The sequence below is a fragment of the Musa acuminata genome, chromosome BXJ3-5, assembly GCF_036884655.1.
Source record: "Musa acuminata AAA Group cultivar baxijiao chromosome BXJ3-5, Cavendish_Baxijiao_AAA, whole genome shotgun sequence".
NCBI classification, from domain to species: Eukaryota; Viridiplantae; Streptophyta; class Magnoliopsida; order Zingiberales; family Musaceae; genus Musa; species Musa acuminata.
In genome coordinates, this window is record NC_088353.1 from 6,544,905 (window position 1) to 6,557,499 (window position 12,595).

General features: G+C 37.5%; 2 protein-coding genes across 2 annotated transcripts; one reads left to right on the top strand and one right to left on the bottom strand.

The window, feature by feature from the left end:
* Window positions 1-12: 12 nt before the first annotated feature.
* LOC135637886 (uncharacterized protein At5g39865-like) lies at window positions 13-992 on the bottom strand. The gene has a single exon (XM_065150753.1). The coding sequence runs from the start codon at window positions 905-907 to the stop codon at window positions 218-220; it is 690 nt and encodes a 229-aa protein (XP_065006825.1). The 5' UTR covers window positions 908-992; the 3' UTR covers window positions 13-217.
* An 8,921-nt stretch (window positions 993-9,913) lies between these two features.
* LOC135637885 (zinc transporter 8-like) lies at window positions 9,914-11,150 on the top strand. Its single transcript, XM_065150752.1, has 3 exons — window positions 9,914-10,532; window positions 10,610-10,759; window positions 10,845-11,150. Exons 1-3 carry the CDS (start codon window positions 9,951-9,953, stop codon window positions 11,148-11,150), a joined length of 1,038 nt encoding a protein of 345 aa, XP_065006824.1. The 5' UTR covers window positions 9,914-9,950.
* The last annotated feature ends 1,445 nt before the right edge of the window (window positions 11,151-12,595 follow it).

Genomic DNA, 12,595 nt, shown 5'->3' on the forward strand with positions numbered 1-12,595 from the left:
CAAAGCAGTGAGTAAAGAGAATGTATAACTTGTTAATGGGATCTTTCTCCAGTTTCGATCCAAAATGTCACCACACGAACTAAGTGATCGGTATGCCTAATTACAACTGTCTTCCATTTCCCTTTGATAAGAAAAACATGAAAGGGAAAGGGACGAACCCTTCTCTTGTTTGTTCTTCCAAGAAAAAGGAGGGGAAGGATCGGCCCTGCGATCTCGATCAGACGGCTGACGTGAGGCAATCGGGGCAACGAACGAGGCCGTTCTCGTTGCACTCGTCGCAGGCCCGGAAGTCGCCGCCCTTGTCGCTGTACCGCTTGTGGCTGCCACTGCAGACGGCGCAGAGAACGAAGCGCACGCCGCCGCAGCGGTTGCAGACGGAGGTAGCGGGGGCGAGCCCGTCGATGAGGGCCTTGAGCTCGCCGGACTCGTGGAGGCCGTGGATCTCGTCGGCGCCGCCGAGGCATCGGCCGGCGAGGAAGACCTGGGGGAGGGTGGGCTGGGGGCAGTCGAGGGCGGCCTGGAGCTCGGCGAGGAAGCGGGGGTCCATGGAGAGGTCGCGCTCGTCGACGGCGACGCGGAGGCCCCGGAGGATGGAGCGGACGGAGCGGCAGTCCTCAAAGGTGCGGCGGACGACTCGGAGGGAGGTGAAGTAGAGAACGAAGACGCCGCGGCGGCGGCGGTCTAGGGGGTCGGAGGAAGGGGCGGAGGCGGCGGAGCGGAGGGCGCGTAGGGCGGTGGAGGCAAGGCAGGCTCGGTGGAGGATGCGGCGGAGGGCGTGGGAGGAGGGGGGCTTTCCGGGGCCATCGTCGAGGATGGCGTGGAGGTCTTTGAGGGTGGGGGACGAGAAGGAGGGCGAACGGCAGGCAGCGCCGGAGGATCGTGTGGTATTCACCCACGGTGGCCACATGATAGGGGGAAAAGAGAGAGAGGGGAAGGGGGGATGAGCCGAACCTTACGAGAGACGCGTGAGAGACGGATGTACGAAACTACGGGGTTTGGTGCTCCTTCCCTCCGTTCTTAAAATGGTTGTACTAAACAAACAGCAATTAAGTCACTAATACTATATATATATATATATATATATATATATATATATATATATATATAGTTATCCGGAAATGAATTGAGTTTGTGTCTCCTGTTTATCTAAAAATATTTCACCCTTCTAAATATCCAAAATATTTTGAATGATTATCTAAAAATATTTTAAAGATCAAAATACTCTTGAATTTCATTTGGTCATGAGAATTTAATGGGTTAGGACAGACCAGTGAAAAGGTCTTCCGATCCTAAACCATTATAAAAAAATTGATACATATAATCTTTTCATCCGAAAACTTAATGACTTGGGTGTCTTTCACCTATCATCCTTCGATCGTTAGATTGTGATCACAAAGAAGAGGTCTCCTTATCTTTGATCCTTATCGAAAGTAATCGTAAGGTGTTTTTTTTTTATAATTATCTCTATAATATCTCTAGAAGAACCCTATAGGGATTTCTTCCAAATAGCTTTTAAAATCTTTTGTAGCTCGTACTAATACTAATTTCTTTTTCAATTTTGAACAACAATAACTATCCTACAAATACTAGTCATTAGACAAAGTGTTTGACTTGTATATGGAATTATTCCTAGAAGAATTTTTTTTATTTTTTTTTTATTTTGAACAACCTTAATTTGTCTTACAAGTAAAATAGCCAAGATGATAATCCATGACTTTTACAAATCAGTTTGTGAGTCCTCTAACCTATGAGTTAAGATTCAATTCGGTGGACGAGAACGAAACTAATAGTAGTGCTAATTCTATTAGCCAAAGGTTATTTTGAATAACCGTTATTTAAGAGAGTGTTTTAAGATTCAAAAAACTAATATTTATTTAAGAGGGTGCTTACCCATATTATAGGTATGATGAATTATTTTGTACGATGAATTAATTTAGGGATAACCACCCTCTCAACTGTTTTAATTATTTGTATATTATAGTTCATTATATAAATATATCAATATGAGATTTTTACAAACGTTGAAGGGTTCTCGTTGAGACAACTATAAAATGACATCTTGCAACCATTTTCTCTTACTTAGCGTCCTTGTGGGAGACAAGAGACAAAGATCGAAGGTTGATAGGTGAAAAGATGCCTGTAACGTCAACGAATAGTAAATACGAAGTTAGAGTGAAGAGTTCAAATGTTGAGCTTCGGGAGGAAAATATTATATTCATAAGGGGTTCTTTTGACGGTTTAGGGATTGATCAACCTTTTCATCGATTTGACTCGACCTGTTATATTCTCACCGAATTCAAGGATATTTTAGTCTTTTTAAAAAGTTTTTTTTATAAGAATAAATGAATAAGGAGCGTTTTACAAATAAAAAATGATCTTTAAGGATCTTTTTGAGGCAATTGCCCATAAATTTTATAATAAATTAATATAAATATTATAATTTTTTAAAATATATAGATATTTTTAAGATGCATGAACCTTAATTAAAGGTTAGGTGAAAAAAATAATATTTTATCATATTTTATTTTTGAAATATGTTAAAACTTCCATAATTTCCTTTTAAGATCTCACAATCTCTCATATAAATTACTTTACAAAATCTTATAGCTTTTAAAAAGTCAATAATTAATATTTGTGGGGATTCAGACAAATTAAAGTTCAACTGTAGGGTTTTACAATATTTTATTTCAATAATCAAAGACACTGCAAGTCTAAAATATTATAAATATGTCTTATCCTTTTTATCATCATCTTTTCACATAAGTGAACAGAAATAACTAGACCTTAATTTAAGGTTGAGTGGAAAAAGAAAAGAATTTTATCATCCTTTAATTTTAAACATGTCCAAAATATTCTTAGTCGACATTCAAGATTACTTAAACCCTCATAAAATTATTTTATAAAGTCTAAAACCTATGATAATATCAATAATCAAGGTTGGTGGGCATTTGAAGTAATTATGATTCAGTTAAGCATTTTTAAATAGTATTATGACTAAAAAAAATGTTTTCTTGCTTTTAGTGCGAAATCATTTATGTTTTATGATAGGACATTTTCATGATCATCTTCATTTTCTATATTTTAAATAGCTTTCCACTTTTTAATTTGCATGCCCTCTATAAATGTTTTCTTGCTTTTAGTGCCAAACCATAGTGTTTTAAGTTTTGCTTTAGTAATCAATCATTATAATTTCTCATGAATAAAGAAGATATTCACACCTAATCATTAATGCATAAATATTTTTTGTCTTATTATTTTAATTATGGTAGTGTTTTAAGTTTTGCTTTAGTAATCAATCATTATAATTTCTCATGAATAAATAAGATATTCACACCTAATCATTAATGCATAAATATTTTTTTAGTCTTATTATTTTAATTATGGTAGTGTTTTAAGTTTTGCTTTAGTAATCAATCATTATAATTTCTCATGAATAAATAAGATATTCACACCTAATCATTAATGCATAAATATTTTTTTAGTCTTATTATTTTAATTATGGTAGTGTTTTAAGTTTTGCTTTAGTAATCAATCATTATAATTTCTCATGAATAAATAAGATATTCACACCTAATCATTAATGCATAAATATTTTTTTAGTCTTATTATTTTAATTATGGTAGTGTTTTAAGTTTTGCTTTAGTAATCAATCATTATAATTTCTCATGAATAAATAAGATATTCACAACTAATCATTAATGCGTAAATATTTTTTTAGTCTTATAATTTTAATTATGGTAGTGTTTTAAGTTTTGCCCTAGTATATTTAATCATTATAATCTCTCGTGAATAAATAAGATATTTATATGTAATCATTAATGCACAAACTCGTGAGAACATTTTTCACACCTTAGGTGCGATAATAATAGTACTAATACACTCGATCTCATCAAAACTCTAAAGCTAATCATGCTTGGGAAAGTTCTCATGTTATACTCTTAATGTTAAAACAAGAATAATAATATTATACCATTGATTAAACAAAATAAGTAAAATACTATAAAATAAATAGAAGTTAGAAAAAAAAAAAAACTCAAATGCATGTGTTCCTATCCTAAATGTATTCTCTCTATCTTGAAATCACCTAAGATATAATCAGGATGTAAATTCTTCTGTATGAACATCCTGGAGAATTAAGAACACACTCTGATAACAGTAAAACCAAACAAAGAATGAGAGATATTACCTGAAAAGAGTTGAGAAAGCAATCTAATTAACTTGTCATAAAAATATATGAAAAGGGGGTATTTATAAGTCTTGTGGTAAACGAGGAGTTGCCATATGACAGCTTATGAGTTTATCATGTGACAGCAATGGTGGAAGAGGGTTGCAATGCCCAGAAAGAGATCTCTCGATCTCTATATCGAAGCTGACGAGCCCTCGCATATGCACTTGTCCTTACCTCACATCCACACCATAAGGTAAGGAGGGTTTACGCTTGAGATATGGAACTCTTTGTGATGTTCTCACCGATAGCCACTACAACTCTTATGCTATCCATGTATATCCACACTACACAATGGGTTTATACCAAAGCATCAAGGAGAAATGATGTTTAGCCAACAGTTTGAATGCATCCATGGTGCATTTATTATGGTTTTCACACCACTAGGCAAGGCATTTTAATGATTAGCTTCAATATGGTTCTTCTATGATTAACCCTAGTTTGCTCTTTTTTATTTATTGGCTGGCTTTGCTCACATAAAAAGTCCCTTTCGATTTTATTCCTTCTATTGGCATAATCTTTGGTGTCAAGTAGTAAAGGAGGATAGAGCCAATGAATAAGATTGACCTTCTATTTGGCATAATCTATACGACGATATTATGGATTTACTTTACTTATCATTAAGGAAAAAGAGGATTGATCGAATGGTTCTCAAAAACTCAATATGCTTATGGTGTTCTTACATATGATTTATATAGTTTATTCAATTAGATGTTAATGTGAATGAATCATAACTATAGACCTACTCCTAATAGATTGATTCTCAAAAAAAATATCCAAATTATAAATAAGAAATCGATAACAAAATTTTACTATATATTTTGATCGGGATTCTTCAATCGGTAACAATGCATGGGTCATGCTTTAAACACAATAGCTCATGAAGCCAGAGATGAATCGGTGAGTGAGAACATCTAAAAGCATAACCCAAGCAAAACAATGTTACCTTCGTTTCGGCTATCTATATTTGATTTAGCGGCTTTATATCATAAACAAATAAGATACTAGTATACGATCATTAATGTATAGACTCATGAGTGTGATGATAGTAAGACCGATGCACTGGATTCCATCAAAACTCCAAAGTTAAGCTTGAGCGAGAGTAGCACCCTCGTGAAGTCCTCCTCGTAGAATAATAATATATGATACAGAAAACATGTGAAATATTATAAAATAAAAATTAAAGCTAGAAAATAAAAACTTGGAGGTGTGTGATCACTGTCCTAATTATATTCTCTATACCTCGTGCTGGCTTTTGTAAGAAAAATTACTTACGATATCGAAATATAGATTATGTCAGAGAATCAAGAGAAGGACCAGCAAAAATCAAACAAAGAAGGGAAGATGTAACTTGAAAATAGTCGAGAAAGCAATATTATTGGGAAAAATTGTGAAAAATGATATATTTATAGGTTTTCTAGCCAATCAGGAATCGTCACGCATACGAGAGCAACGATGGAAGAGAGCTGAAGCATCCATTGGACTCAACGCACATGCATCACTTGTGCGTGGTGAAAGGGTAACGCGTAGGGCGTTCCTCTCAAAGGCAAAACAATAAATGTTAGGGGTATTTTCATAATTTTACAAAGAAAAAAAAGTAAAAATGATAATAAACCCATAAATAATAATTTTTAAAAAATATATATTATTTTTTATTATTTATCTTCCTAATATTATTGATTTTATTTTTTATTTTTCATAATCTCTTATTTCATCCTCGTTGTCAAAGTTGTTCTTTGTCAACATCGATATCATAGTTGTTGAGTTTCTTCATTGTGGTATTTACTCGTTATCCTCTCTAATGTCTCTTCGTTCACTTTTCACGTAATTGACGCTCATACGACGACCCATCAGTGCTTGTTATAAATATAGTTAAATGCGATATCACTCAATATAGTTAGACTTCACTTGCCTCCCCCTCGATGTTGCCCTCCAACGAGAAAAAAGAAGATGCATAAGAAGAAGAAAAAAATAACTTACAGAGATATTTATATCATTTTTATAAAAGGATAGTTTAAAAATTTTATAATTTTAAAAATAAAATTATAAATAATTAAAAAGATATTTTAAATAGCAATCTCTTTCACCATTTTCTCCATTTAATGCTCCAACAGACCTACGCAAAGTGGGAAGGACCGGATAGGAAACAAAGACAGTTTGAGGGTTCACCAAGTCACGCCAACGATGCCACTCCACGTGATCCCACGTCATATCCTAAAATTGTATTTGTTTGGTGCTCCGATGAGAAAGCGGAATCGATAACGACATTAATCGTTGCCTTGTTTGCGATCCCACGCACTTGGAATGAGCCCGCCGATCGCAGTGTATCTTGGATGAGATTCGGATTATATATATATATATATATATATATATATATATATATATATATATTGTAGGCAGACAGAAGAGAGAGAACATTAGAAGAAGAAAAGGATGCTGTAGAGAGGCTTCAAGTGCTGCAGAGCAATTACAGTAAGGTTCTTCTCCCCTTCTCTTCTCCAATCCAAACTTTGTTTTCGATTTTTCTCTAAAATCTTCGGGAAAAATGTTTTAATTTTTCTTTACATTAATTTTTTTATTCGTAAGACTTTCATAAATATTAAAAATTTTATAATAGTTTAACATGATTTTTTATTAGTCTTAAAGACTAAGAGGATACTCTCGACATACATTGGATTGGATGTGAAGCTTTATCACTGTTCTTAAACTTAAAAACACCTAATTTTATTGTACTCGTGGCTTCCTTAAGCATGTAAGAAAGATACCGAGTCTTGTCTAATTCCATATTGAATTTTAAGTTGATCAGATTATTTACCATTAATGCAACAAGCAAATAGTGGGGAAGCAGTACATGTTTTGATCCGATTGATCATTTCGTAGGAAAAATGCAATAGGTCTATCATCTTTTTAGGCATAGCGATCCATGAAAACTTCTCATAAACTTCCTTAAGATCCAACTTTACGATAATATATGGATTTTTGTCATGAAAATTAAATATTGAATACGTAATTTCTTGAGCTACTATTAACTTTGCTTTGGCTGTTTGTATTTGATTTGGCAACCTTCTACAAAGAATCCCGATCTCTTGTGAATAAATAAGATATTAATGTATGATCGATCAATAATGCATAAATTCATGAGCATGGATTTTACAATTCAAGTGTGACGATAGTAGCACTAACCCTCAGGAAATCCTCGTGTTGCACTCCTAATATCGTAATAAGAATAATAACATATGATAAAAACATATGAAATATTATAAAATTAAATAAAAATTAGAAAATAAAACTCAAAAATGTGTGATTGTTTTCCTAAGCATATTTTCTTTGTCTTGAATTGATCTTTATGAAAAAAATTACTTACAAATATAATTAAAATATAAATTTGACTACATGAACATAATAGAGAATCAAGAGAACTCCGACACCAGCAAAATCAAACGAAAAACAAAGATGTAACTCGAAAAGAGTTGAAAAAGCTACAAAATTAAGTTGTAAAAAACTATAAAAAGTAGATACTTATAAGTTTTTTTTTAGCCAATCCGCATGACAACTTGCGAGTGCACCGTGTGACCATGGAAGAGGGCTGAAGTGTCAAAGGCAAAACAGTCAAAGATAGGGGTATTTTCATAATTTTAGAAAAAAAATAAAAAAATATGCGTAAACCCGTAAATTATGGTTTCTCCACCAAAGCAAATAATAAAATATTATTTTATTATTTACCATCATAGTATTATTGATTTTATTTTATTTTATTTTCTTCTCTACGTTCTCTTATTTCATTCTCATTATCAAAATTTGTTCTTTGCTTTGCTAGTACTGGCATCGTCGTTAACATCAATACTTTTTACGGATGCTACTTGCTATCTCCTCTAATGTCTCTTAGGTCGTTTTTAATGTAGTTAACATGAGTGCGATGATCCACAATACTCTGTAGTTGGAGACGAAGTCACTCGTTATTGTTGAACTCCGCTTGCTCCTCTCAACGTTATCCTTCCAAGATGCCTAAAAAGAAAGAAGAAAAAGGAGAAGATATTTCTATCCTTCTATAAAGGGGTCAACGTTGCCGCTCCACGTGATCCCACGTGACATCCTGAGACTGTATCGTTTGGTGCTCTGCGACGAGACAGTGGAATCGATACGGACATTAATCGTTGCCTTGTTTGGGATCCCACGCACTTGGAATGAGCCCGAGGATCGATAGGTGCATGCACTGAGCTCGTGTCCAAGTCTGACTTCGAAGTAGAATATGAATTAATCGAGGAGTGTATGTATGTTTGGATGAGATTAGGATTGTGTTGAAGTTTTCCTTATCAGAGTCGGTGTCTTATGCAACCTATAATCGCCTATATATGTAACGCTCGTTAATGAACGGACAGAGAGAAGGGAGACAACATTAGAAGAAGAAGAAGAAGAAGAAGAAGAAGAAGAAGAAGAAGAAAAGGATGCTGTAGAGAGGCTTCCGGTGCTGCCGAGCGATTACCTTAAGGTTCTCTCTCCTTCTCTTCTCTCTACTTCGAGCTTTGTTTCTTATTATTCTCTCAAACATAAGGAATAAATATTTCAAGTTGTTTTTACATTAATTATTTTATTCTTAAGACTTCCATCATGTTAAATAAAAATTATTTTAGCATAGTTTTTTATTAGTCCTAAAGGCTAAGAAGATATCATCAGCGTACATTAGATGTGAAGTTTTACTGCTGTTCTTAAATTTCTTCAATAAATATCTCCCCGAAACGCGACTATAATGTGATAATTTGATTTAATCTTCTCCTCAAAATGATCAAATTAGGATAGTATTTAGAATTTTTATCCCTTTCATTTAGCCATTTAGTTTATTTCCAACTCACCTTTAAAACACATTAAAGAATTCACTTCAATAGGAACATCAATTGAGTTTTCAAAATATATTAATTTTTCAATCGAGTTTTAAAATCGATTAAAAATACTATCATACTAATTCACTCTTCTTCTCGATGCCATTAAGATCATAACATTAAGGTCTACTAGTGATCCTCAATACATAAGTGATTGATTCTTTGACACCTGTATCAATATATAAAACAATGAAAAAGATAATAATACTTGTAGTTGATTGATAATTAAAACCTCGTCATGAAATACTTGTATAGTATTGCACCGTCGACCATTGTCTGTCTGTAGCTACTTGTCATGCTACGATTTTAGTTCCCATACAAGTAGAGGATCTATCACAGATGTTAAACTCTCAACATTCCATTGATTTTTACCACCAGATCTGTGCATGACACTATTTCTTCGATCTACGTAGCTCAAGTCTCACCGACCTGAGTTCAAATCGTACTTAGTCGGAGATTAAGGTTTCTCTAACGAATGTCAAACCCATTGAAGGTATTGTAGAGATCAATCGGTAGATGTTCAGTCTAACAATACAAGTAGAAGAAATAGTAGTTGTTGTTCCCACAAATTAAATGACGAATTATGTCGACACTTTGTTGATTTAAAGAGAGAAGGGAATTTATTTTTGGATGGAGTTTAAGATCGAATTCCTTTCATGGAAGATTACATATCCTTCTCCTCCTCTAATTATGCCAAGTCAAGCCCATGATTCGGGCTTTGTGTGCTCATCTCAGGAAACCCTCTCCTTCCACCTCTGTAAATTGTCAGAAGCCTTCCTCACCTCGCCTTCTTCTTTGTGTGAAGGCATCTCCTCCTCTCTCACGATCGGGAAGGATTGGTTTGGAAGATGAGAGGCGCTTGGCGGTTCTTCTTTCTGGTTCTTCTTCTACTCGTTCCTCTCCTTGTTCATGGCGATGGCGAAGGTGACTGCTCCGCCGACGACGAAGGCCGCGACAAGAAGAAGGCCCTTCCGCTCAAGATCGCAGCGATAGTTTCCATCCTGGTTTGTGGTGGCATCGGGGTGGGTGTTCCCGTGCTTGGCATGTGGATACAGTCGCTTCGTCCGGAGAAGGACATCTTCTTCGTCATCAAAGCTTTTGCCGCCGGAGTCATTCTGGCCACCGGCTTCATCCACATATTGCCGGATGCGTTCGAGACCCTGACCTCCTCATGTCTGGCCGCGAGTCCTTGGCAGGACTTTCCGTTCGCCGGGTTCTGCGCGATGGTCGGCGCTATCGGGACGCTGATGGTGGACACCCTCGCCACCGGATACTTCAGCCGATTAAACGGTGACAGATTGCGGCCGACTTCATTGAGCGAAGCCACGAATGGCGATGTGGAGGCAACTCACGGTCACACCCATGGTGCCGCTGTGATGCAGCCGGAGGATTCTTCGGCCCAGCTCATCCGGCATCGTGTTGTTTCTCAGGTAAGGAACCGATGCTTCACCTTGTGCCTTCACAAACCTTGTCGATGTACCGCGAATTAACGAGAACCGCGAGCTAGGTTTTGGAGCTCGGGATCGTGGTGCATTCTGTGATCATCGGGATCTCTTTGGGGGCATCGGAGTCTCCATCCACCATACGACCGCTGGTAGTTGCTCTCAGTTTCCATCAGTTCTTCGAAGGCATGGGTCTCGGAGGCTGTATCGTTCAGGTACGCTTATTTTGCTGCATGAATAGCTGCTTCTTCTTCTTCCTCATTGGAAATATTCCTCTTCTGGAGTTCCTTCTCGTTGCAGGCAAGGTTCGAGTTCAAGGCAATGGTGACAATGGGGCTCTTCTTTTCGCTCACGACTCCGGTTGGGATCGCCATCGGCACTGGGATATCATCCGTGTACAACGAGAACAGCCCTACTGCATTGATCGTTCAAGGACTTCTGGACTCTGTCGCCGCGGGGATCTTGATATACATGGCATTGGTTGACCTGCTGGCTGCAGATTTCATGCACCCGAGGGTACAGAGCAAACCGAAGCTACAGTTTGCGTTGAATGTTTCTCTGCTCGCAGGCTCAGGCTTGATGGCTCTCCTTGCCAAGTGGGCTTAAACGTCATGTAATAGTTCTGGTTTGCCAATGGTTGTGCTTAGTTAATTACCAAGAATACATATTAGTTTCCGTAACTCGATGACTTCACCCATGCCTCTGCACGGACGTGTGACTTTTGTCGTATTATCGATCACATGCATTACGTGCACCATGTTTGCCACCTGAGAGGAATAGGAGAGAGCCAATTCAGAGTGGGAACAGAGACTCCCGACGCAATCGATTGGAGCACCACCAAGAATCTGAGCACGTGGCACTGCTCGTCGAGGATCTCGACGTGCTTGCAGTTGGTCACCCCCGGCGGGCCCGATACGCGACGGACCTCCCGTAAGGTACCGACGTCGTCGTCGATCACGTGGCAGCTCTTTACGAATTACTTGTAGGCCTGCAGCCGGTCGAAACGCCGCACCACCGACCACACAGTGGCCACGCGCGGGCGCCGCGACGTGTTGCACCGGCAGCTGGGTTTGGCTGGGAGGGCTCATGGAACATGATTGCTCGAACTCGCCTCATTTCTGCCCGTCCGAAGAGGTGGGGAGAAGAAACCATTTCCTTCTCCTCGCCCAAAAAAGGGTGACGAGGCGACATCGATTGCCTGGTTTATTCTGCCTACGTGGGGAGAACGAAATGTCACCTCGACGATGCTTGGTTTCTTCTCCCTGTGACATCATCGAGGAATTTTCTCGCTGCACGGATAAGGAGAAGTCGTCGATGACGCCGAGGCCTTGTCACCTAGACGAGGAGGGAGAGCGGCATCGGAACTCTAGGTTCTCTTCTTCTCCCTCGGCTAATACCATCCGGTAGCAGGTGGTAATGAGACAGAAACAACTCTAATCGATGGTAACGGACGGTCCGCGTATCGATCTGTTGACGAATCAGTACGTATTATCCGGTACAGACAGTATTATTTGAAATTAAAAACCTTGGTACAATCCATTAACTACTGCAAAATTCCTACTATGTTCTGTAATTATGTCATTGCTACTTAATTCCTACTATCTCCTATAATTATATGCCATCTTATTCTATAATCTTAAACACGATTGCTCTGTAAAATGTGGTTTCGTTTAGTTACATGAATGTTAGCATGTTGAACTTCTTTTTTCCTTTTAAATTTAGCATGACCGGATAAATTACAAGAATTACTTATTAAGGATATTTTTATTACGACTAAAACAAGTGACTTTGCTTGGGAACACTAGGGTAGCATGAAATTTTAGGGAAATAATTTCATATTATCTTTTGTTAGTTTGGCAAGTCCCATAGTCCCACATCGGGAAAATTAGACTTGTTGTCTCGTCTTGGAACTATAAATAAGGGCCTGGGCTTTGAAGTCAAATGTACCACAGGCAGCACAAGAGGCACCACAAGAAAACCTGCTTACGGTTTGGGTTTTTCTTATTTAGTAAGCTGAAGGTGTTTTATGGCCTAGGAACATCTTCCTAAGG

Excerpts from the sequence above, each read along its gene's own strand:
- LOC135637885 (XM_065150752.1), top strand. The coding sequence starts at position 9,951 with ATGAGAGGCGCTTGGCGGTTCTTCTTTCTGGTTCTTCTTCTACTCGTT. Across the intron at positions 10,533-10,609 it reads GGCATCGTGTTGTTTCTCAG|GTTTTGGAGCTCGGGATCGT; the intron begins GTAAGGAACCGA and ends ACCGCGAGCTAG. Across the intron at positions 10,760-10,844 it reads TCGGAGGCTGTATCGTTCAG|GCAAGGTTCGAGTTCAAGGC; the intron begins GTACGCTTATTT and ends TTCTCGTTGCAG.
- LOC135637886 (XM_065150753.1), bottom strand. The coding sequence starts at position 907 with ATGTGGCCACCGTGGGTGAATACCACACGATCCTCCGGCGCTGCCTGC.